The sequence below is a fragment of the Pristiophorus japonicus genome, chromosome 3 (genome assembly GCF_044704955.1).
Source record: "Pristiophorus japonicus isolate sPriJap1 chromosome 3, sPriJap1.hap1, whole genome shotgun sequence".
In the NCBI taxonomy this organism is placed as follows: domain Eukaryota; kingdom Metazoa; phylum Chordata; class Chondrichthyes; family Pristiophoridae; genus Pristiophorus; species Pristiophorus japonicus.
In genome coordinates this window covers 48,343,407-48,367,309 of record NC_091979.1, presented here as the reverse complement: position 1 = coordinate 48,367,309, position 23,903 = coordinate 48,343,407, and the positions used below count along the sequence as shown (strand labels likewise).

Here is a 23,903-nt window from a genome sequence, read left to right as displayed (position 1 = left end):
AATGTTAGTGTATCCTTAGCATGAAGGAAGAGATATATAATCAACCTGCAGATGCTGGAATGGTCCGACAGGGGCAGGGGGCCTCAGTTGGGGCATTACCGTGCTGGGTCCAGAATTATTTTTCTGGCAGACCACACAACGGTCTGCTACCAGCTGGGCGTGTTTTTTAAATCCCCGACCCCACCAGCTTTTTTGGAACCGTGCCATCATCTGTTGTGAGGCCAAGTGTCCCCATGAGTGGATCTGTTGGGCTAAAAAAGGCATAAGCGCTTGTGGCGCGACTGGCTTGTCGGTAACTCTTTGTCTCCAGACACCATCTTCGCATAGCTTAATTCCTGCCTCAATCCATGTCCATTTTTCCTCTCGGGAGCACTCGCCTTGCATTGTTTGAAGGTCTCGTGTCAGAGTCCTGAGTGCTTTCAATCTGCACATCTGTGTTGGTTCTTCTGGGGGAACGCCCTGTGAGGCGGCATCTTTAGCTGCCTGGTCGGCTAGGACATTTCCCTGTGCTTCCGTGGTATTTTCCTTGGTATGGGCCTTACACTTCAGGATGGACACTTCCTGAGGTAATTGTATGGCCTCTAATAAGTCTCGGACTTCTTTTCCATTTCGGATAGGTATACCAGCAGCAGTGAAGAATCCTCTTTTCCGCCATAGCAGACCAAAGTCGTGCGTGACTCCAAAAGCATAACGCGAATCTGTGTAGACATTACCTGTCTGTCCTTCTGCTATTCGATATGCTTCTGACAGGGCCCGTAACTCGGCCTGTTGTGCTGACGTTCCTGAGGTAAACATTCTTTTGCCACTATCTCATATAAGGTTGTAACTGCCCATCCTGCTTTTCTGGTACCATTGTCAACAAAGGAGGAACCATCTGTAAACAGGATGAGGTCTGGGTTGTGCAGAGGCTCCTCTGCTGCTAAGGCTGCTTCTTCTGTTTCTTTTAAAATCTCCACACAGTCATGCTCTTCACATTCTCCCCCCTCTTGCTCCCTCAATTCTGACATCTGGAGCATAGTTGCAGGATTAACCGGGCTGGCCCGGACGATATGCAGATTAGGAGCTTCCAAAACTGCTGTCCAGCGGGTCCATCCAGCTGCCATCACCTGAGACATTCTATTCATAGACAGCAAAGCATGTACGTTGTGGGGACACTTGACCATCAGCTTTTGGTCGAGGACTAGCCCTGCAGTGATCATTACCGCTCGACATGTAGCTTCCATGGCCCTTAGGCAACTTCCCCATCCGAGGGCTACCGCATCCAGTTTTGCCGAATATTAGCCAATAGGTCTTTGCCGATCCCCATGTTCTTGTGTCAGTATAGCTGTCATGTATCCTTCTTTCTCATGGACAAACAGGGTAAATGGCTTACCACTGTCAGGGATTCCCAGAGCCGGTGCCGAACACAAAGCCTTTTTCAAACTCAGAAAGGCCTCTTGCTGTTCCTTAGTGAGGGTGATGGCTTCTTTAGAGGCACATTTCCCCTTTAAGATATCATTCAGTGGCTGAGCAAGCTGTGTGAAGGAGTCAATCCAATTTCTGTTAAAGTTGCACAATCCCAAAAAGGACCTTAGTTCCTGAATAGTGGTGGGTTTTTTTTAGCAGCCCGGGTAAGTTCTCTCTTTCCTTGTGAAATTTTTTGTCCCAGGTATACAACCTCTTCTTGGGATATTTGTGCTTTGTCGATGCTGGCTTTATGTCCTTTCAGCCAAAGGTGGTCCATCAGAGCTCGTAAATCTTGTTCATGCTGTTCTTCCGTGTTTGAAGCTAGCAGGATATCGTCTACATATTGGATGACTGTGGATGACAGGGGAGGTAATTCTCGCAAATGGCTTTGTAAAGCCATGTGGAATACCGTAGGGCTGTTGTGGAAACCCTGCGGTAACCGGGTCCAAGTATACTGTTGTCCTTGGACAGTGAAAGCAAACCACTGTCGAACCTCCGGTGCCAGAGGCACTGACCAAAATCCGTTGGCCATATCTATAACCGAGAAATATTTATGTTCCGGTTTGAGGGCATTAAAAACGGTGGGGGGATCTGCGAACAAAGGAGCTTTTTGATCAATACACTGGTTAGCTTTCCGATAATCGACAGTCAAACGCCAAGTCTCATTAGATTTCTGTACTGGCCACACGGGGCTATTGGAGGAGCTATGCGTTTTAATAAGCACCCCTTGTTTCTCCAATTGCTGAATAACCGGTAAGATTCCCGCGATGGCAGTTGGACTGATGGGATACTGTTTAGTGCATGGAGGCTTCGTCCCGGTAAATGATGCAGGCTCCATCTGGAGTAGGCCACAATCGTTCTTATCTTTAGCCCATATCATGTGTTCCTTCAATTCTTCTTTCTTCAAAGTTCTAATTGACCACGTCACCCGACCATCCTCGAAATGCAACGATGAATCTACTTGGGATTAGAACGTCCATTCCCAAAAGGGGTTGATCTACTGGGCCTATCCAGACCGACGTGGTTAGTTCATGTGGACCCAGCCCTATAAGTGTCCTTTTAATTTCCATTTTATGGCCCCCAACTCCATAGACTATATGTGCCCTACCATCCAACGACAAAAAGTCTCCATATTGTAGGGGTAAGCATGTTAATTCCGCCCGTGTCTAAAAGACAGTCCACATCCTTATCGCCCACTCTCACAGTTACATATAGCCCATCTCCCCTTTGTTGTATTAGTGCAAAGAGGGGGGCCAGGGTGGGCTCTAATCGTTTTTTGCTATCCCAAGTAACTCTTTCTGTTGTTGTATTGTCAGTCACTTAAATGCTTCTATGAGGTCGTTATCTTGTGACAAGCCTGGTTTGTTGGCTGAATTGTATCCCTGGCTGCGTCCTCTTCCCCAGCCGTGACATTGCTGTTTCGCCCTGCACGTCTTGGCCCAGTGACCTTCTTTCCCACAATAATGACATTTTCCGGGTAATTTTCCAAATGACTGTTTATCGGAATCCTGGGATTTCCACTCCATAGCTTGTACAGCTCAGACTTTAGCTCCCATATCCCTGTCTAATTGGTTACATCGCTCCACCAACACTGCAAAGGTAGTTCCTCTACCTTCCCAGTCCGGTAACACTACCTTAAGCATTTTAGACAGTTCTGGCTTTAAACCTGCCACGAAAGCTGCTTTCAGGGGTCCAAACACTTGTTCATCCATTTCCTCATCCGTATTATTCATACCCGAATGTTCTAGCCACGTGCATCTAAACCGCTCGTCATACTCCAGGACCTCCTCTGTTCCTTTCTGTTGGCAGGCTGCAATTTTTCCCCAGTCTGTCTTAGCTGGACTGAAGGCTTGCAGCCAGTGTTTAATCGCCTCCCATCCTGCGTCTAATTCTTGCTCATCCTGCCCCAAAGCTCCTTTTACCTTGTTGTACAATTTCCTTCCTTGTGTTTGTGGCACCATTATGGTCAAAATTTGAACACCGTCCCAGGGATGAAGTTGACATATATTTCTTAAGCGGTCCAATTGGTCCCACGTTTTCACTCCCCCTTTCTTTGGATTGGGCAACTCCTTGGACCATTTATCAATTTTTTCTGGGTCTGCCGGATCATGAACTAAGTATTTTTCATACAGCCTTTACTTCGTTTTTTTGGTTCCGCCCTCATCCGCAGTCTCTTCTGATTTGACTACAACTCGCTTTTTTTAAACGGGGCAAAGCGCAACCTTACTTCATCATCCTCCGACCCTGTATCGTCGGAGGACTCAGAATCCGTATCTATTCCTTGGATGTGTCTTCGGGTTTGCGTTTTTAATTTATCCAAACATGGGTACCCTGGGAATTGACTGATACATTTTCCTTTTCCTATTACTGTCTCTTGACCTAATAATTTTTTCCATTCTTTAATTTCACCTTTAAGATCTTTAACTTCCACTTCCAACTTTTCAAATTCAAGCTTTTTCTGCCTCAGTTATTCACAAACCGCTTGCAATTGGTCCTTTGTACTCGTCAGGTCCCTATCATGTTGGGAACGCGTTATAATTTCATTCCGCTGTCGGATCTGTCTCATAACAACTAAGGACCATCTGGTTCGTTCTTTATTTTTCATGCGGGTCGTTTTTCCCCAGACCCTTTTGCTCTCGTCCAAGGACCATTGTCCTTTGGAGGTACCGTATTTTCGTTCGATCTTAATACAGGTTTTAGATAAGTCGAATTGTTGCTCTATGTATTCTTTCAACTGTTTGAGGATTTCGTCTATCGAAACCTCAGATGGTGCCCGCCCGCCTTTAACAGTTGTAGGCAATTCTTTGCTCTTATCTTCTGCTGCCATAGTACTAATTTCTTTACTGGGGTCTAGAGTCGTAGGCTTTCCAGCCGATCAGTGGGTCGGTGATGAATTAACTAACACACCGCTGAAGTTTAGACGTCTATGGGACCTCGAGCCGACTACCAACCGGAGGGTTCGCAAACTGGAGGCTTTCGGAATCGCGTAGAAGGGGAGGTGAATTTAGACAATTGACCGAGGACTTTTATAAAGAGGAATCCTTACCTCAGTATGTAGGTCCGATGTCCAAAATTCAGTTTCTTCCCTCAGCGATCCTGTTCGTGACGCCAAAATTGTTAGATCTCTTAATTTTCAATGAGATGCGAACTCCGGTGATAGTTTAACATAACTTTATTCTGGCAGCTGCAACAAACTGCTGGCTTTATGCCAGGTCCTTTGACCTTCTAAAACACATGGCAAAAGATGGCTGTACTTATCCTGGATCAATTTACAATTGTGAACTCGTCCCCTTTGACCTTATTGGCTCAATTGATGTGTTGTTAGCCCATAATTGGCTCGCTGCCAAAAGTCCTGAAATGTCAAGCTGATTGATGTTTTAATGCAATGTGCTCACTCTCACGTAGGCAGGGGTCTTTGTTTTCTCAACTTTGCAGCCTGTTTGAATTCTCTATCAGATGCGCTGATTGACTTACCTGCGCCAATTTTGTTAACTGTCCAGAAGGTTTTTCCACAGCGGTCACATACGCCATCCAAAGAAAAATTGGAGTAAATCGGAGCTGGACAAACTTGCTTAAGTGGCCAGAATTGGCGCAGGTGGCAGGTTACGCCCACAATGACTCCAAAAAAAAAGGAACCTAAAAAAATCACAACTAACTAAATTATACTGGCGCACAATCTTTGGGGAAACTTGGATATTTTAATTTAGGCCAAAAAAAGCAGTGCGCACCCAAAAAAAGTGCAGATAACTGGGGAAAATTGAGCCCTAAATAACTAGAGCTATGTATCTCCAGGTAGACCAGTTAAACTACAATGCAACTTGTTTATAAATTGAAACTTTGAGTGCAGCCTACAGTGACTGGAGAATGGGTGCTTCGAGCAGGGAAGTTTTCATTGGTGGGCATCTTTCCCAACAAAATGTCTTTTCTGGTAGTAGAAGTGGCGGGGGATGGGTTGGGTGGTGAGGGGTGGGTGATGGCATTGGAGGATACATTTTCTATATAATAGACCAAGATCCTGTTCTGCTCCGCAAACGCTGTTTGTTCCATTGCATATTATAATCAGCAACTTTTTTTAAAAACAAATGGATGTTTTTCTTGGATATGGCCAGTATTAAACACTGTTTCCCCACCTCCCCCCCACTCCCCCCCACCCGAATCAAATGATAAGATTTTCAATTATTTAAAGTTATAATTGCAAGTGTTTGTAGTCACTGGGGTTTGTGCTTGTGATTTACCCATTTATATGTGTATACAATTAATGATTGGAAAGAGATACAAGCCCATTTGAAACCTATATTTCTTAAGCTCTCTAACACTGACTGCTTGTTCTTTTTAACAGGCAAAAGAACTTCAAACTCTCCACAACCTCCGAAAACTTTTTGTGCAAGACCTCACCACTCGAGTTAAGAAAGTAAGTTGAGTGATCTCCTTCACTGCTGTTTTTTTTTTAGACGTTCTCTAAAGGTTAATTGTGGACGTATTTTTGGAGATGATCTTTAATGAACCAGGCTTTTTTCGCTCCCAAATTTTAAGCCTAAACACGCGAGGCAATTGTACCAGTTTTGTTTTTGGGTGTGATGCGAGGTACAAGGTTTCTAATCTGAGGAAGGACGTTCTTGCTATTGAGGGAGTGCAGCGAAGGTTCACCAGACTGATTCCAGGAATGGCTGGACTGACATATGAGGAGAGACTGGATCAACTGGGACTTTATACACTGGAGTTTAGCAGGATGAGAGGGGATCTCATGGAAACGTATAAGATTCTGACGGGACGGGACAGGTTAGATGCGGGAAGAATGTTCCCGATGTTGGGGAAGTCCAGAACCAGGGGACACAGTCTTAGGATATGGGGGTAGGTCATTTAGGACTGAGATGAGGAGAAACTTCTTCACTCAGAGAGTTGTTAACCTGTGGAATTCCCTACCGCAGAGAGTTGTTGATGCCAGTTCATTGGATTTATTCAAGAGGGAGTTAGATATGTCCCTTACCGCTAAAGGGATCAAGGGGTATGGCGAGCAAGCAGGAAAGGGGTACTGAGGTGAATGATCAGCCATGATCTTATTGAATGGTGGTGCAGGCTCGAAGGGCCGAATGGCCTACTCCTGCACCTATTTTCTATGTTTCTAAGAGGATGAAACTGTCTGAAGAAACAGCTATCAGTGACTAACCTGTTAAGTAGCTGTCAGTCTCCTAAACAAGCACATTGAAGTCTATGAGGCTGCGGATTTGTTTTTAGGTCTTGACTCGGTGCTGCGGAGACAGCGTGCGCCCGAACCAAGAGGCCCAAGGATCGCTCGAAATAGGTCTTCGGGCCTCATCTGAATAATGGGGCCGAATGGTCAGCATTGGTCATGCCTCCACAGGCGGCTCGCTAGGCGGGAGACGTAAAATATGGGCCGCCTGCCTCGCGAGCAGTGGTCCTCGTAGGTCTCGCGAGAAGGGTTGGAATGGGCTACAGGAGGGAGGACGGGGGAGGGGGCTGGTGCGACCATGACTCCTGTGGAGTTGGGGGAGCATTCCTGCTCCCTCTGGCTCCACAGGAAAGTGATTGCTAAAAAGACAACATATCTTTAGATTGGTCGCTGCTGAAGAATCCTGAGCACAGCAGGCCCAACACCTCCCACTCTCACTGGTCACTGATTTCTGAATGGGGTCCTTCAACAGGCATCGGGCCCTTAATTGTCATCTTCAAGAAGCCTAATGCCTCATTTAGGTGACCCCTGGGACCCCTAAAAAATGGGACCGCATGACTTTGATAGTGGGACCAATGCCTGCATATATTGGGCTAAGGCCGTCCCACTGCTAAATTGGTATGGTTTGCGCTCCTTTTACGCCCACAGATGGATGCAACACATAATTTGAATCCTATTGACCTTTTATTGGAAATATGATTGAAACTCCCTAGTCATTACAAGTACTATTTCTTTAATCGTAATCAAGGCAGATTCTGTATTACATCTCTGGGGATAGGCTTTCGACCAGTATCCACTATAAGTCCACTGACTCCCACAGCTACCTGGACTACACTTCCTCCCACCCCGCATCCTATAAGGACTCCATTCCATTCTCCCAGTTTCTCTGTCTCCGTCACATCTGCTCTGACGACACCACCTTTCACACCAGTGCCTCTGACATGTCTTCCTTTTCCCCTCCGCCGTGGTTAACATGGCCCTCGACCGTGTCCGTTCTATTTCCTGCACCTCTGCTCTCAACCCTTCCCCTTCCTCTCAGAACCATGATAGGGTTCCCCTTGTCCTCACCTTTAATCCCACCAGTCTCCACATTCAACGGATCATCCTCTGCCATTTCCGTGATCCCACCACCAATCATATCTTCCCCTCCCTTTCCCTCTCAGCATTCTGAACGGACTGCTCCCTCCACGACACCCTGGTCCATTCCACAGTCACCCCCAGCACCCCCTCCCCTTCCCACGGCATCTTCCTGTGCAAGTGCAGGAGATGCAACACTTGCCCTTTTACCTCCTCCCTTCCCATTATCCAGGGCCCCAAATACTCCTTCCAGGTGAAACAGCGATTTACTTGTACTTCTTTCAATTTAGTATACTGTAGTCACTGCTCACAATGTGGTCTCCTGTACATTGGGGAGACCAAACGTAGATTAGGTGACCGCTTTGCAGAGCATCTCTGTTCAGTCTGCAAGTGTGCCCCTGAGCTTCCGGTCGCCTGTCACTTTAATTCTCCGCTCCATTCCCACTCTGATATCTCTGTCCTCGGTCTTCTGCTCTGTTCCAATGAAACTCAATGCAAGCTTGAGGAACAGCAGCTCATCTTTCGTTTAGGCACTTTACAGCCTTCCGGACTCAACATCAAGTTCAACAATTTCAGAGCATAACCGCTGCCAATCTTTGGCTCCCTTCCCCCCGCCCCCCGAGCCTGTTTCTTTTTTCTCCTTCTCTCTAAGGCAGCTGGTCATTATTTTGCCATTCACACCCTATCTTGACTAATGTTTTTCGAACTCTGGCCATTACCATTTCAATTCAGCCCATCATCCCTTTTGTCTCTCTAATCTCTCCTGCCTCCCACCCAATCACATATCTTCCCTTTTGTTCTTTCTTCCCCTCCCTCTTTCAGTGCTTGTTAAGAATCTGTTCTTTCCGAACACTCTCCAGTTCTGATGAAAGATCGTCGACCCGAAACGCTAACTCTGTTTTCTCTCCACAGATGCTGCCTGACCCGTTGAGATTTCCAGTATTTTCTGTTTTTATTCCAGATTCCAGCATCTGCAGTATTTTGCTTTTGTATCTGCATTACACTGGATGAATTGAGAGTGTAGACTTCATGAATTTTGAGTTGCACTAGAAAAGTAAATGCTATTGGGTTTATACTTTCAGATGTCCGAGTGGTCCCACTGGGACTGATGTCCTTAACTCTATCTGTTTCCTTCCAAGGTTTTGTACTGTGAGGTACCACCTCATGGAGACAGGCTGGGGCTGGCCAATAAAGATTCCAGAATGTTGTTTGATAAATTTTTAATAATTGAAAAATATTAGTGCAGAACTCAAAATTATGAGGGGTTTTGATAGAGTAGATAGGGAGATACTTTTTCCATCAGCAGGAATGTCAGGAACCAGAGGACACAGATTTAAGATAATTGGCGAAAAAGCCATGGGAAAGATGAAGTGAATTTGTTTTTACTCAGCGAATTGTTGTGATCTAGAATGCACTGCCTGAAAAGGTGGTAGAAGCAGATTCAGTAGTAACTTTAGTAACTTTCAAACGAGAATTGGTTTTTACTTAAAAAGGAAAAAAAATTCAGGACTATGTGAAAACAGCAAGGGACTTCATCTAATTGGATCGCTCTTTCAGAGAGCTGGGATAGGCATGATGGGTGAACTGGCTTCCTTCTGTATTGTATGGTTCTAACTTTCCCTTCAATTAAATGAGTGAAGTAAGCACCAGGCAGATGGTCAGTAAAAGAACCAGTTGACCACTTACTCTAAACCAACATATTCAAAGGCATTTTTTGACCTATTTAACAAAAATATTGGCCTAGAAATTTGGGTAGTTTGTGCCTGCCGTTAGTGCCCCCGTGGGTCTCTGCTTGAGTGCTGGACATGTTGGCATGACATCCCCGCTCCCCGGTGGTCCAGGGAGGCCCATTTTTATACTGCAGTGTTTGCAGCTTGGGCCCTTCCCTTTAATTAAGCGAGGAGCCCCACCTACATGGCAGCGCAATGGGGCCCAGTGCGTAATGCTGCGCCCTGCTCCCCGTGCCTCTGCATCGCTTGCGCCCCAGAAAGGAAGTGGAGTGCGTTATTTTGTGCTTCACTTCCTTTTGGGGCCGGTAACCCGAAGTTAGCGATCTGGGAGGGACTTCTGTGCCTGCCGCAAAATGTCCCGCCTCCCGGGTGTTACTGCTCCCAAACGGGGCGCAGAGGAATTTTTCCCCACATTGAGTTTTGATTTCCTGTCTCCCACTTGGTAACCCCATAGGCCATACAATGGGAGTTTTACTTTGACATTCGGTTGCAGTAAATAGCGCAATACACTACATACTGAAAGTGGAGCTGGGTCAGAAGGGTAAAGCTATCATTTTCATTGATTCCTTTCAGTTGCATGCTCTGCAAGTGGTCGCAGATTGATAATTTTGTTTTGCATTTCCTCAGAGCGCTGAACTGGACTCAGATGATGGAGGGGGGAGTGCTGCACAGAAGCAGAAAATATCCTTTCTTGAGAACAACCTTGAGCAGCTTACAAAAGTTCACAAGCAGGTATGGACGGGATTTGTACAAAATTCTGCTCAAGGCTGAAAATAGTCTATTCTTCCAACATTAAACACCCCACAATTAGTGTCTTTCCCCTTCAAATATCTAATCCCCTTTTTGATCGAGAAAACACTACATTTTGCCTACACTGTCATTTCCTTTTGATGGACGAGGTTCTCAAACTCAACAACGCCGGTATGGATTTTGTTTCACTGAGTTGAAGTGTTGACCTCAATACAGCTACAAATGTTTTTTAACGTATTCTGTGACAAAGTTCAAAACCAATGGGCTCAATTTTCCCCAATGCCGATTTTGGCGCTTTGCGAGAGTTACGCCCATTGCTTTTGACTCCCGACTATTCCAAAAAAATAACTGGCAAGTTTCCCCGTTCAATTTTTTGAAATTGGCGCCACGCAGCCTGTCCTTTAGCTCGGGGGCTGGAGCCTAATGTCTGCGCCGAAAAAACAAAGTCCCCCCCACCCTGCACATGTGCGAAAAAAAAATGACGTTTTTGATGTGACTGCTATGGGCGTGCATGCCCAGTACACCTCCCGGTCTGCATTCGACCATTTTTAAAGAGCCAATTGTGTGTGAGAATTTTAATTCTCAGTGGAAAAATCGGAGCTGCAATACAAGGTGCAACGCGGCTCAACGAGCAAGAATTTCTCACAGGATGAAGTGGAGGCACGAGTTACTGTAATTGAGGCCAGATTGGATGAGCTGGACACCAGCAGAGGTCACATAAAAGTTTCACCAAAAGAAATGAAGAAACGCTGGAACCAACTTGCAGAACCAACTGTGCAATGCTTGGCAAACATCCACCCCCCCAGCCCCCACCCACTCCCCCGCCCCCTGGTCCCACCGCCCCCGAGCTTCTTTTGAAGCTACTGCATAGTGTAAGGCTTCTCATGCCTTCAGTTCGGCTTCCCCTGCTCCCCCGGACTTCTTTTGAAGCCAAGCCCTGAGCCCCTGTGTCCGGGTGAGGGAGCGATTCTGTCGGCCGCGCTCCGACCCTCGATCACGGTGAGGAGACGTTCGATGGTGGCATGGCACTTTGAAAAAATCTAAAATTAAAGAATTGCATTAGATTTCCATTTTTCCCATTTTAAGTTTGAAAAAAATTAAGCTTCGTGATGCATATTTAATGTCTTCTTGGTTCCCTCCAAAACTTTGCATAAAAACAATGGCGTCATTCTGCGCCAATTTTTTTAATGTGTGCTGGTTTTTCTTAAGTGGCCAGGAGGTTTTTTGGGAATGGTCACATACGCCGTCCTAGGAAAAATGTAAGTTGGCCAAACTTGCATAAATGTGAAAAACTGGCGCAGACAGCAGGTTACACCCTCAATGACGCAAAAAAAAACTAACCTAAAAAAAATCGTAACTGAGTTACGCTGGCACAGAAACTTTGGGGAAACTTGGTTATTTTAATTTAGGCCAAAAAAAGCGGCACGCGCCAAAAAATCGGCGCAGATAACTGGGGAAAATTGAGCCCATTTTTCAGTTTATATAGCTGAGGACTTACAAAGTCCATACTGAAATTTCATCATAATTGTTCACTTTTTTTGCACTTGGATCTTTCTGACCTTTCTTTCCCTATTTGTTTATTTCTCACTGAATTTATGTGTTAGAATCTATCAACCAAGCTGCTTCTACTGTCTGATACAATACCTCCCTGTAAAGAAGCCACATTGGCAATTCCAAGCCGATATCCGCCTTCTTGAGATGAATTTTTAGCTCCAAGGCATTTCCTAGTTTTAACTCTGTCGTCCTGTAGGTTGTTTATTTAAGGCCCTCTCAATTGACCCACTGTGATATAAAGGAAAACATGTCTACTGTTCTGTCATATGATTCCTGACTATGGGGTGTGACCTCTATTATTAACATTCACAGTTCCCGCCCCCTGTTTTTTTTGTATCCTCAATGCAAGCTGTTCCTGTATTAACTGTGCCCTTGTCAGTAAGCCACCATTCCAAGGTCCTGAGCACCATGTTTGCACGAAACAAAAAGCAGCATTCTGCCTCATCTCACTCAGTTGGCCTACAAACCAAGAAACTTTGTTCTGTTGAGTTGATGCTGAGGCTGACCTGTTTTTGATATAGATTGTGGTTATAAGGTTTGTAGATGGATCACTCGCCGCTCCTGCTGCACCTGCCCATGCTCCAATCACCAACCTGGGCCTTGGTGATGTCCAATCCAGTCGCCCTATTCACTGCCGTCGCCCTCTTGCACCAGCGTGCGCTGCTCCCTAAAGTGGTATGTCCAGGGATCAAGTGCCCGTGGAACAATGTGATCGGGGTCCAGCAGTGGTGTGAGTTCAGGGCCCAGAAGAGGCGAGGTTCCCGGGGGCAGCACGGGCCAGCCCACACTGCAATATGTGTGTGCACTAGGTCTGTGCAGCAGAGCTGGTCTCCAGTCATCTTGTTTAATCCTTGCCACTGGACCAAGACCTAGCTCTGTCAAGCCCGCGTGGTGGTTGGTGTGCAACGGCCACCACATGTTAAAAAATCCACGCACAGGCATCTTCCACCCTTCACTATGTAGTTCGGGACCTGGAATATTAGGTTCTTCACTGAAACACCTGTGAACTCATCCCTTTCTTGGCGTGGAAGCAAGTCATCCTCGATACGAGGGTCCGCCTATGATGATGATGATGTAGATGGACTTAGGTCACAGATCGGTCATGATTTCATTAAATGGCGGAGCAGCTCGAGTGGCTAAACCATCATCATAGACAGTCCCTTGAAATTGAGGAAGACTTGCTTCCACTCTAAAAGTGAGTTCTCAGGTGACTGTACAGTCCAATATGGGAATTACAGTCTCTGTAACAAGTGGGACAGACAGTGGTTGAAGGAAAGGGTGGGGAGTCTGGTTTGCCGCACTCTCCTCCCGCTGTCTGTGCTTGGTTTCTGCATGCTCTTGGCGACGAGACTCGGATACTTTTCCTCCACTTTGGGTGGTAGTGGGCCTGGGATTCCAAGGTGCCAGTGGGGATGTTACGCTTTATCAAGGAGGCTTTGAGGGTGTCCTTGAAGTGTTTCCTATGTCCACCTGGAGCTCGCTTGCCGTGTAGGAGTTCTGAGTAGAGCACTTGCTTAGGGAGTCTCGTGTCGGGCATACGGAAGATGTGGTCCGCCCAGCGGAGCTGGTCGAGTGTGGTCAGTGCTTCAACGCTACTCTCGTTCCGACATTCCTATGTTTGTGGCCTACAGTTGGAATACGTTTTATATGCTAATGTGATCTATAAAGTGAAGCAACTCTTGAAACTTTAGGTACCCAGCAATGCAATCTACTAATTGTCAGTGTTGTCATCATAGTGCTAATTGTACTTTGTCACAGAAATTCGCTGACTTTACGACCGGGTTTTTGCCAATATTTCACCATATTTGGCAAAAAAACGGTCAGCGGAAGCTTCTGGAAATATTTTTGCGACGGCGCTTTCCATGTACCGCTGGGGAGAGGAGCGCTGCCGTCCAAGACCCGAAATAGCATTTTTGCCAAAAATTTGGCTCTCTCTGCACCTGTATTCTGCGCCCAGAATACTGACAGGGAAAAGCCCTGCCAGCAGCGGTAAGTATGAAGACCTGCAAAAAAGGTAAGTTAAAGTCTTTATTTTTTCATTATTTTTCAGCGATTCGATAGATAAGTGTCTTGTAAATGTTTTGTTGTGAATTTTTTGTTGTTTTTTTCAAATTTTTGAGCCCCCCCCCTCCCCCAAGGCCTCTTTCACAGCAGTATCGGCCTCGGACTAAAGTTGCCGAACTTCGCTGTTTGCGCAGCGAATGCTCGTGCAAGGCCAATTTTTACCGCTGCGCAAATTAAAGGTTGAATATCCGACCTACCAGCAGTAGTGAAGCGAAAACGGTAATTTTGGTGAAAAAATACCGTTTTCGCTGAAAACCGAATTTCTAACCTACTGTGTGTTAAAAGAGCACTGTATACTTCCATGTGTGGGAGACCTGTATTGTGCAGGTACCAGTGTAGTATCCATTAATCTGATGAGAACTGGTGCCGGAACTTTTTCTTTTGTATAGGCTTTGTTTGAGCCAGTTGAGATAAGTCAAGTCCGGCACCATGACAGCAAAACCGTTCACATTTTTGGTGAAAGGAAAGTCAGAGAATAAATAAGTAATCGTTTTCAAAAGATCTGAATAGTTTATCTGTATCTTTTATTTAATGTGGGAATGGGTGCATGCTTCATGTCTTTTGAGCATCATTTGAGCATTGGTGTACCTGCCAAACTTCACTCCCAAAATTTCCACAGATTGTAAGTGACAGTTCATAAAGTGAACAATACGTCAAACGAAAGTGGGGCATACTAACTTTCTATAAATTCTGCAGAGCAGTGACCAGAGTGTTTACTTTGTCTGCTTAGAAACTGCCAAAAAAAAATTTGGATCAATGTCCTCAACTCCATTAAAATCCACTGGCTTTTGTGCATTATGCCATTCCAGTATTTCTGCTCATTAGATGGGGGAAATTTTGACTTTGGGCAATATCGGATCAGCCACCCAATAAACATCTCTCCCTATTTTCATTTCTATTGACTGGAGACTGATCTGATATTGGCCGTTTTACACCATCAGCCAAAGTCACAATTGCCCCCCAGTTGTCCTGTGGTTCAATGTCATCCACTTAGTTCTTTTTTTCTTCCAGCTGGTTCGTGACAATGCAGATCTTCGTTGTGAGCTTCCTAAGCTGGAAAAACGACTTCGAGCTACAGCTGAGAGAGTTAAGTCACTGGAGAGTGCACTGAAGGAAGCCAAGGAGAGTGCCATGAGGGACCGCAAGCGTTACCATCAGGAGGTCGATCGAATCAAGGAAGCAGTACGAGCCAAAAACATGGCCAAGCGGGCACATTCAGCTCAGATTGGTGAGGGGCTTTGCTGCTTTCATGTCACTTGGGTTGTACATGTGGGTTCCGCATGCTCGGTTTGGTGGGTTTATCAATGCTGAGATTGCCTGAAAAGCACAGCTACCCCTCCGGTTTGTGAAGAGCTATCTCATTGTTTCTAACTATGATGCAATGTGAATATAATTTAAAAGTAAGCAAAGCTTGAGGTAAATAATGTGTTAGCTGAAATACTGTTTGTTTGCATCATGCTTGATGTTATAATGATCACAGCTTACATTTATATAGTGCTCCTCGCATAAAAAAACATTTCCATCTGCTTTACAAAGTAGAGAGGTGGTCATTGGGCAGATGGGGGAGGAGACTGAGCACACAGTTAAAGTGATGAGATTTTGTGGAGAGTATTACAGACAGCGGGTACATAGTGATTAAAAGATTGACTTTGATGGTGGAATGAAGGAAGGGATTTATGGAGAAGATGGCGTAATAGTTTGGAATGAAACCATGGAGGGAGTTGAAGATGAGGAGTTTGAAATGGATACATTGGGGCACAGTGAGCCAGTAGAGCTTTGCAAGTATGGGAGTGATGAGGCAATGTCTGTATACAGACCAATTGAGAAATGTGGTTAATAAAAACAGAGAATGCTGGAAATCTATGGAGAGAAAAACAAAGTTAACATTTCGGGTCGATGACCCTTCGTCAGATCTGCCAAATGTTCAAAATGAACACATTCTGAAACGGGGAGGGGAAGAGTGAAGACATGTGGTGCAACCCCATTCACAAGTCAAGATGCTGAAATTGCATTTATGTGGGAATGTAAACATCATTGCAGATCTTGGTCAAAAATCAAGTTGATCCAAAGGCAGGTGGACCATAAAGATGTTTGGTTTCTTGTAAATAGGAAGGAATGTAATTGCCCTTCAGTTCTTGAGCATCCCTGATTTTAATCACTCAACAATTGGAGCCATGCCTTCTGTTGCCTAGGCCCAAAGCTCTGGAGTTCCCTGTCTAAACCACTCCGTCTCTCTACCTCTCTTTCCTCCTTTAAGATGCTCCTTAAAGCCTACCTCTTTGACCAAGTTTTTGGTCACTTGCCCTAATTTCTCCTTATGTGTCTGGGTGTCAATATTTTTTGTCTCATAATATTCGTGAGAAACATCTTGGGACATTTTATTACGTTAAAGGCACTATATAAATACAAGTAGTTGTTGTTATCTATTGATAATGGCACTGTCATTCATTTGTGATATCAACTTCAATCACCATGGTTTTAGTTCAATTGGATAGAATAATAGGACTGGTTCCCTTAGAAACAGCTCCTGCAGAAAGCGCGAGTCGGGAAATTATAGGCCTGCAGTGCTTAATGTTCCTTCCATTTAAATTGGAGGCACCCGATCAGAGAATCAGATCTGACACTTTTCCAAAGAGGCAATCTCGGCTCGCTTTCTGTTGACAACCAAAACTCTGGTCAGTATTTTTTTTGAGAAACTAAGGTCCAAAATGTAGGTCAAAAGAAAATTCTCCCCCTGCACCCACCCCAACCAAGTTTTCAGGGAAACTAGGCATGGTAATAAAGGTGGCCTTGCCAACATCACCCACATCCTGAGAACAAATTTAAACAATCGTAGGTAAGAAGTTCTGCAGTTTTGAGATTATGAGAAAGAATGAGTTGGAGTTGGAGTAGGAATGATTTGAAAACAGCAGGGATTCAGGGAGGAGGAAACGCATGTCGGATGCTGCATTTGGAACTCAATGAACAAGCAAGGAGCAATGACATAGGGGTGTGAAACAGATGGCCTGGCAGGTTTTTCTTGTATCCTCCTTGAGAGAGAGGCATTGGAAAAGCATCCAAGAAGTAGTCAAGTCTTGGACAGATGTGAGCTTTGTTGAGTTGAGAGTTGTTTAAAATATTGAAAGCAAGAATTACTTTCAACATTGCTTCGTCCAGTTATGTTTTTATCCTCTTATTCATAAAAACAGTGGGGGTAATTTTAATCCCCCCCAGGAGTGGGGTTGTTAAAAATAAAAGCATGGTAAGCCCAACCCCAACCTGCCCACGTCCAGTTTTAACAGAGGCCTGTTGGGGCGGGGGCAACTAACCTGTTGGGGCGGGGGCAGAGGAGGGTCCATTCTTAAAATATTTTAATGAGGCTTCGTGCCCCAAATTTAACCTCTGTTTCACATTGAAATCCTGGAGGCTGGGTTTTCCGGGCTTTGGGAAACCCGGCGGCTGAAAGGAGGCGAGAATGGCCAGATGGAACAGGTAAGTGCCTTTCCAGCACTGTTTGTGGGCCTGGAGGAGCAGGAGTGCTTCCTCCCTGCTCACCACTTCCCCCCCCCCCCCCACTCCATCCCGGTTTTCCAGTCACTAACTCTGCCCCCTGCTCCCTTCCTGCCTTCCTGTGATTATCGGTGTCAATATTTCCCAATATTGAATTTGTTTTTTAAAAAAATCAGGTTTCTACCAAGTACGGCATTGCGTGACCAAACGTCACTGGTCACTCATCAGAACCATTTTAAAAATGCATCCCAAATTATCGTTAAGACAAGGTTGTAAGATAAAGGTGACTATGTAGAGAAATATTTTGATATTTCAGAGCACATGCACACATTTTGATGTAATTTTTTTTTTTAATTTATTTTTTTTTAATCCAATTTCGTTCCAGATCAACTCTAACGCCAAAGATCACTTTGCGCCAATGTGTTTGATCTTAGGCCAAAAGGCCGAGAGGCGAAGTTGCACCGTTCCTGGAAATATTGCAATACCAGGTCGGTGCATGGAGTGGACGGGGCATGCCCCTGATTTTTGATGTAAATTAATTTGCTTGTATCTTGTTCTTGCATTTCAGCCAAACCTATTCGTCCTGGTCATTATCCTGCATCCTCTCCAACAGCCTTTCATGTTAGTCGCGGCGGTGGAGTACCTGTGACCTCAAACTCTAGTTACTATCAGAACAAGGACAAGTAGTAAGTAGAATAAGGCCTAATTAAAATGAAGGTGATAAAGCTGTGGGTTGTTGAGCAGGAAAAAAATCCTTGGTCAGTGTTTTTATTATGAATGTTGTTGCTTCTAAAAAGACATCTGATGTTGTGAAGCATCAATCAGTGGACCAGTCGCATGGTGTTGAAAGATTCAATTCTTCGTTTGCCTATTTAAGTTTAGAAATTACCATTGGCTATATTAGCAGATGAATGCTAAACGAATTTGCATGGCATTCTTTGTCTGCTATTATAGCGGAGTTATTTAAAATAACACCTGCATTAAAATAGCGAATAAGAAGTATCATATGAACATGTTTAATGTTTGTCCCAAGCTTTACTGCTTTAAAATAAACCAAACTTTCTCTGCTGGGAAAAGACTAAGATGTTCTATCTAGTCTTCTTTTCCTTCTTTTATTAAAATTCTCTTTGTGTTGGTGTGTTCAGATTGTAGTGTAAGCTTCTCCATTACCCGATTCAAGTGGGTCCACCCATTGTTCTTCTCGCAGCACTGCTGTTTGTCTTGCTTTGAACTTGCCTTAGTTGGAAGAACCTGTCCAGTGTTGAAGGAGAGAAGGAATATATTTTGTGTGGGTGAATGGTTGAGGGGTGGGGGTTGTGGCGGTGCGGGGGAAGGGAAGAGGAGGGAACGAGAAAAGAAAAGGATGAAACAGATGACATCTTGTTTGCCTCGAATAGAGTCATCAGTTGACGAAAGACCAGTTGAAGATGAGTATATTTAGGATTTACTGGCCTTCTGTCTGTGGTGAGTGGGGGCACAAAGCCTAAACAGCACGTCTTGCAGAGGGAATGTTTTGGTGGATTGGGGAGATGCTGCTTTTATATTTGACCCGCTCTAGAACTTATTCAGAATTTCAAAGTTTTTGGTAGCAACAGTTCCTGCTCAGTCAATAACACATTTTGTAAGTGTCCAAGTGTTGCCCCAACTGAAGTTTGAAATAATAAGACAATATTAACTCATTATCTGTTGATTACCCATTAATGCCAGTATTGTTTGCATTTTTACAAAGTTCACGTCTGCATTTCAGTTCAGGGTAAGCCAATATTGCTGCTGCCCCATGATGTACTTTTCGTTATATTGTAGTGTAAATAAATGGAGAATCCAAACATCTCATTATCAAAGGCATCCTATTTTACCAATACATCACCCCAAACAGCTATTGGCATTAAATAGATAATGAAATTCTTAGCTGCACATGTAATGCACTCTGTGATGCAAATTGTGCAGTGTGTAGATTTATCTGATCAATAATGTCTGGCCACTATGGAAGACATCAGATTTTTTTTGTTTTGTTGTTCATTTGGCAGCAGTTCTTGTCTGTCTGAATCAAGCTGCTTGATGCAGGAAGCAATGATGCTGACTCAATATGCCAAACAACGACCGCTGTCTTTGTCCATTTGCACTGTTGATGTTCTTTGGATGAGTTACAAAACTGCATTCCAGTAATTTATCTCTAAACCATGAAATTACTGCCTGCATAGAATTCTGTTGTTTTCAATAGAAGACCAATAGGGCGATTTGATTTGATTGAAGGCCATTAATCACGATGGGGTGATAGCTTGCCTTGTCATGAAAACTCTCCTTCTTCCATTGGCTTATTTATTGCAGTTTTCAACATTTTATCAACCCCAAAGTAAAAATGCTGTCACTCAAAAACAATGTTCCTTCACAATTATATTAATATTAAATGGGCTGAGTGTCTGCAATTTGATCTATTAAGGTAAAAAGAGAAAAGCAGAATAAATAATAGAAAATGTTGATAGTGCACAGCAGGCCCAACAGCATCCAAAAAGAGCAGAAACAAATTGACATTTCAAACTGTTCTGATAAATATACCTTGATGATTGCAGTGTCAGCCTTGCCTCAGTGGTAACACTCTTGCCTGAGTCAGAGGTCATGGGCTCAAGCCCCACTCCAGAGACATGAGCACATAACCCAGGCTGACTCTTCAGTGCAGCACTGAGGGACTACTGAGGGAGAGCTGCGTCATTGGAGGTGCTGTCTTTCGAATGAGGTATTAAAGCCCCAACTGCTCTCCAGGATGGATCAGTGCACCAATGGAACCCATCATGATGCAGCATCTGATGGCCGATATCAGTTTCCGTTGCAGCACAAACTGCTTCCATCAAAAGTCTGACTTCTGCAGTTGAAGCTCAGACTGCTGCCATTGCGACTCTGGCTATCTCTGTTCAAAGGGGCTTCCAGGGCATCACAGCAGTGCATCAATCTGTTGTCCAACAGATCACCAGTATTGCTGAGGTGCACCCCAGGAGAGTGGCATTGGCTCCAATGGAAGACAAACCTACTGTCTTCTCTCAGGAGGACAAGCATTCCTGCTCCGCCAGTGCCCTTACTATTGTCTGTCGGCCAGCCAGCCCAGACTGCTGCAGCCCAGACCCAGATGGTGCAGTCTGAAGCCAACTCCTCTAAGCCCAGAGCTATTCAACGTCATCCTCAAGGTAATCTGCAGTCTCTCAGTTGAAGGTCAGCAGCCTTCCATCACCCATGCTGCAGCCGCTGGGGAAGAACCTCGTAAGAGCACTAGGAGACGCACAGGCACTAAGCGAATGCACAAGGGTAATTGGATTAATTTTGTATGCATTATTTTATGAGTGACTTTATAAAATTGGATTGTAATGTGCATTTTCTGGTGGATTTTTTGTGTTGTTGGAAAGAGGACAATGTGATGGTCAGTGATAGAGGAAAGGTAAGGAGCGTGGGACTGGTGCTGGATGGAGAACTGTGGTTGAGGTTACTGGTGTCGTTCATAAATAATCTGATTGCATAGAGCCCAAGCAGAAAGGGGCTGTAGCCCCCCCTTCCTCTTCCTGTTCCTCCATGTCCTGTTGCACTTCCTCCTCCTCCTCCTCTTCCTCTTTGCCATGCTCCTGTTCCTCAGCTTCTCACCTGATAGGTGGTGGTAAGGGCTGTGCCCTCATAATGGCCAGGTTGTGCAGCATGCAGCATACTACCACAAAACTTGATACCCGGTCAGCTGAGTACTGCAGGACTCCTCCAGAGCGGCCCAGACAGTGAAAGTGTTAGAAATATAGAAACATAGAAATTTACAGCAGAGAAGGAGGCCATTTCGGCCCATCGTGTCCACGCCTGCCGACAAAGAGCCATATAACCCTTGGTCAACAGCCCTAAAGGTTACAGATAAACCTATGAACAATGACGGAAAGGCAAAGAGCACCCAGCCCAACCAGTCCACCTCACACAACTGCGACACCCCTTATACTGAAACATTCTACACTCCACCCCAACCGGAGCCATGTGATCTCCTGGCAGAGGCAAAAACCAGATAAAAACCCAGGCCAATTTAGGGAGAAAAAAATCTGGGAAAATTCCTCTCCGACCCATCCAGGCGATCGAAACTAGTCCAGGAGATAACCCTGTTGCTTAAGGATACCGATGGTGTGCTCTATAATGTTCCTTGTGGCAGCGTGACTCTCATTGTAGGCCTGCTGGGCACGTGTGCGTGGGTTTCGGACCGGAGTCATGAGCCGTGTCATGAGTGGATAACCTTTCTCACCCAGTAGTCAGCCTTTGACTTGCCGTGGTGGGTCAAATACAAGTGGCACAGAGGACTGCCGCAGAATGAAGGAATGGGGACTGCTGTCAGGTTAACAGGCATTCAGCTGCATGCTGCGCGCCCTGCGGTCACACACCAGCTCCGCATTGAAGGAGTGGATTCCCTTTTGGTTCATGAAAATGGCCGAATTCTCATGAGGCGCGTGCAAGACTCGTATCTCCAGCAGCCTAAAAGGAAACTGATGCATAAAAATTAAGAGCCACGGTCACCTTGACAGGCAATGCTGTCCTTGCCCTACTTTGAGGCTGCAGTCGTGACTAAAGTATGTTACTGAACATCTCTATTAATGAACAGTTTAGCTGTTCAAAGTTAAGACAGGACGTCAGCTGGAGTGTGGAGTTTGAAAATGGCAGTGGTGGCTTCAAATCCGCTTTGCATCACCATCTTGCTGCTCTACATGTTGCCACCGGTCATTAGGCGGTCGTTAGGTGCGCATGTGCAAAATACTTTACCAAGATGGCGTCCTGCACACCTGTGTGCGTGCATCTCGGGTTCCATTTTCGAGCCTTATGTGGCCACCGAACATTTAAAAAGTGGAAGCCACACGGCCTAATTTAGCCTCCCATGTGCCTTACAGCATTTTCTATTTTGTAGGTTTTCAAATGTTGATTTGTAATGGGGACAGTAGATGCTCGCTTAATAAAGTGATTTTTATTTGGTGTCAAACTCTATTAATGAACAGTTGAAGATGTCTTGCTCATTTTAATAGATATGGCTGCCATCAGACATGCTCGCCATTTGTGCTTTCTAATGACTAAATATTTGCCTTTTGAGAAACCTGCAACACACACTTCCTGGAGCTGGTGAAAGCAGTACTTGATGACAAATGGACTCTTCAATCGGAGAGTTTCACTGTTGTAAAAATCTCAGCAACTAAATCACCCAGTCATCTGTAACTGCTGCTGTTAGCTGCTTACTGCTGTTTTTATTGACCAGACATTAGCTTTACTGCTTCTGGTGATTTTTAATGCCATATTTAATCATTTTGATGAAGTAATAATACTTAAAGGGTTGACGGTGGATAGGCAATGGTAAACTTTTAAAGATCACATGGATGAACTTCAGCAATTGTACATCCCTGTCTGGAGTAAAAATAAAACGGGGAAGGTGGCTCAACCGTGGCTAACAAGGGAAATTAAGGATAGTGTTAAATCCAAGGAAGAGGCATATAAATTGGCCAGAAAAAGCAGCAAACCTGAGGACTGGGAGAAATTTAGAATTCAGCAGAGGAGGACAAAGAGTTTAATTAAGAGGGGGAAAATAGAGTACGAGAAGAAGCTTGCCGGGAACATAAAAACTGACTGCAAAAACTTCTATAGATATGTGAAGAGAAAAAGATTAGTGAAGACAAACGTAGGTCCCTTGCAGTCGGATTCAGGTGAATTTATAATGGGGAACAAAGAAATGGCAGACCAATTGAACAAATACTTTGGTTCTGTCTTCACGAAGGAAGTCACAAATAACCTTCCGGAAGTACTAGGGGACCAAGGGTCTAGTGAGAAGAAGGAACTGAAGGATATTCTTATTAGACGGGAAATTGTGTTAGGGAAATTGATGGGATTGAAGGCCGATAAATCCCTGGGGCCTGAGAGTCTGCATCCCAGAGTACTTAAGGAAGTGGCCTTAGAAATAGTGGATGCATTGGTGATCATTTTCCAACAGTCTATTAACTCTGGATCAGTTCCTATGGACTGGAGGGTAGCTAATGTAACACTACTTTTTAAAAAGGGGGGGAGAGAGAAAGCGGGTAATTATAGACTGGTTAGCCTGACATCAGTAGTGGGGAAAATGTTGGAATCAATTATTAAGGATAAAATAGCAGCGCATTTGGAAAGCAGTGACAGGATCTGTCCAAGTCAGCATGGATTTATGAAGGGGAAATCATGCTTGACAAATCTTCTGGAATTTTTTGAGGATGTACCTAGTAGAGTGGACAAGGGAGAACCAGTGGATGTGGTGTATTTGGACTTTCAAAAGGCTTTTGACAAGGTCCCACACAAGAGATTGATGTGCAAAATCAAAGCACATGGTATTGGGGGTAATATACTGACGTGGACAGAGAACTAGTTGGCTGACAGGAAGCAGAGAGTCGGGATAAACGGGTCCTTTTCAGAATGGCAGGCAGTGACTAGTGGAGTGCCGCAGGGCTCAGTGCTGGGACCCCAGCTCGTTACAATATACATCAATGATTTAGATGAAGGAATTAAGTGTAATATTTCCAAGTTTGCAGATGACACTAAACTGGGTGGCGGTGTGAGCTGAGGGGGACGCTAAGAAGCTGCAGGGT

General features: G+C 44.9%; 1 protein-coding gene across 1 annotated transcript in view; it reads left to right on the top strand.

Annotated features, from left to right (window-relative positions):
• The window catches only part of kif5c (kinesin family member 5C), a 279,299-nt gene that overhangs the window by 231,378 nt on the left and 24,018 nt on the right, over window positions 1–23,903 (top strand). Inside the window, exons 22-25 of the mRNA XM_070874419.1 lie at window positions 5,786–5,857; window positions 10,072–10,176; window positions 14,824–15,040; window positions 17,870–17,987. Coding sequence (XP_070730520.1) covers window positions 5,786–5,857; window positions 10,072–10,176; window positions 14,824–15,040; window positions 17,870–17,987 — 512 coding nt within the window. The remainder of the gene's footprint in view (window positions 1–5,785; window positions 5,858–10,071; window positions 10,177–14,823; window positions 15,041–17,869; window positions 17,988–23,903) is intronic.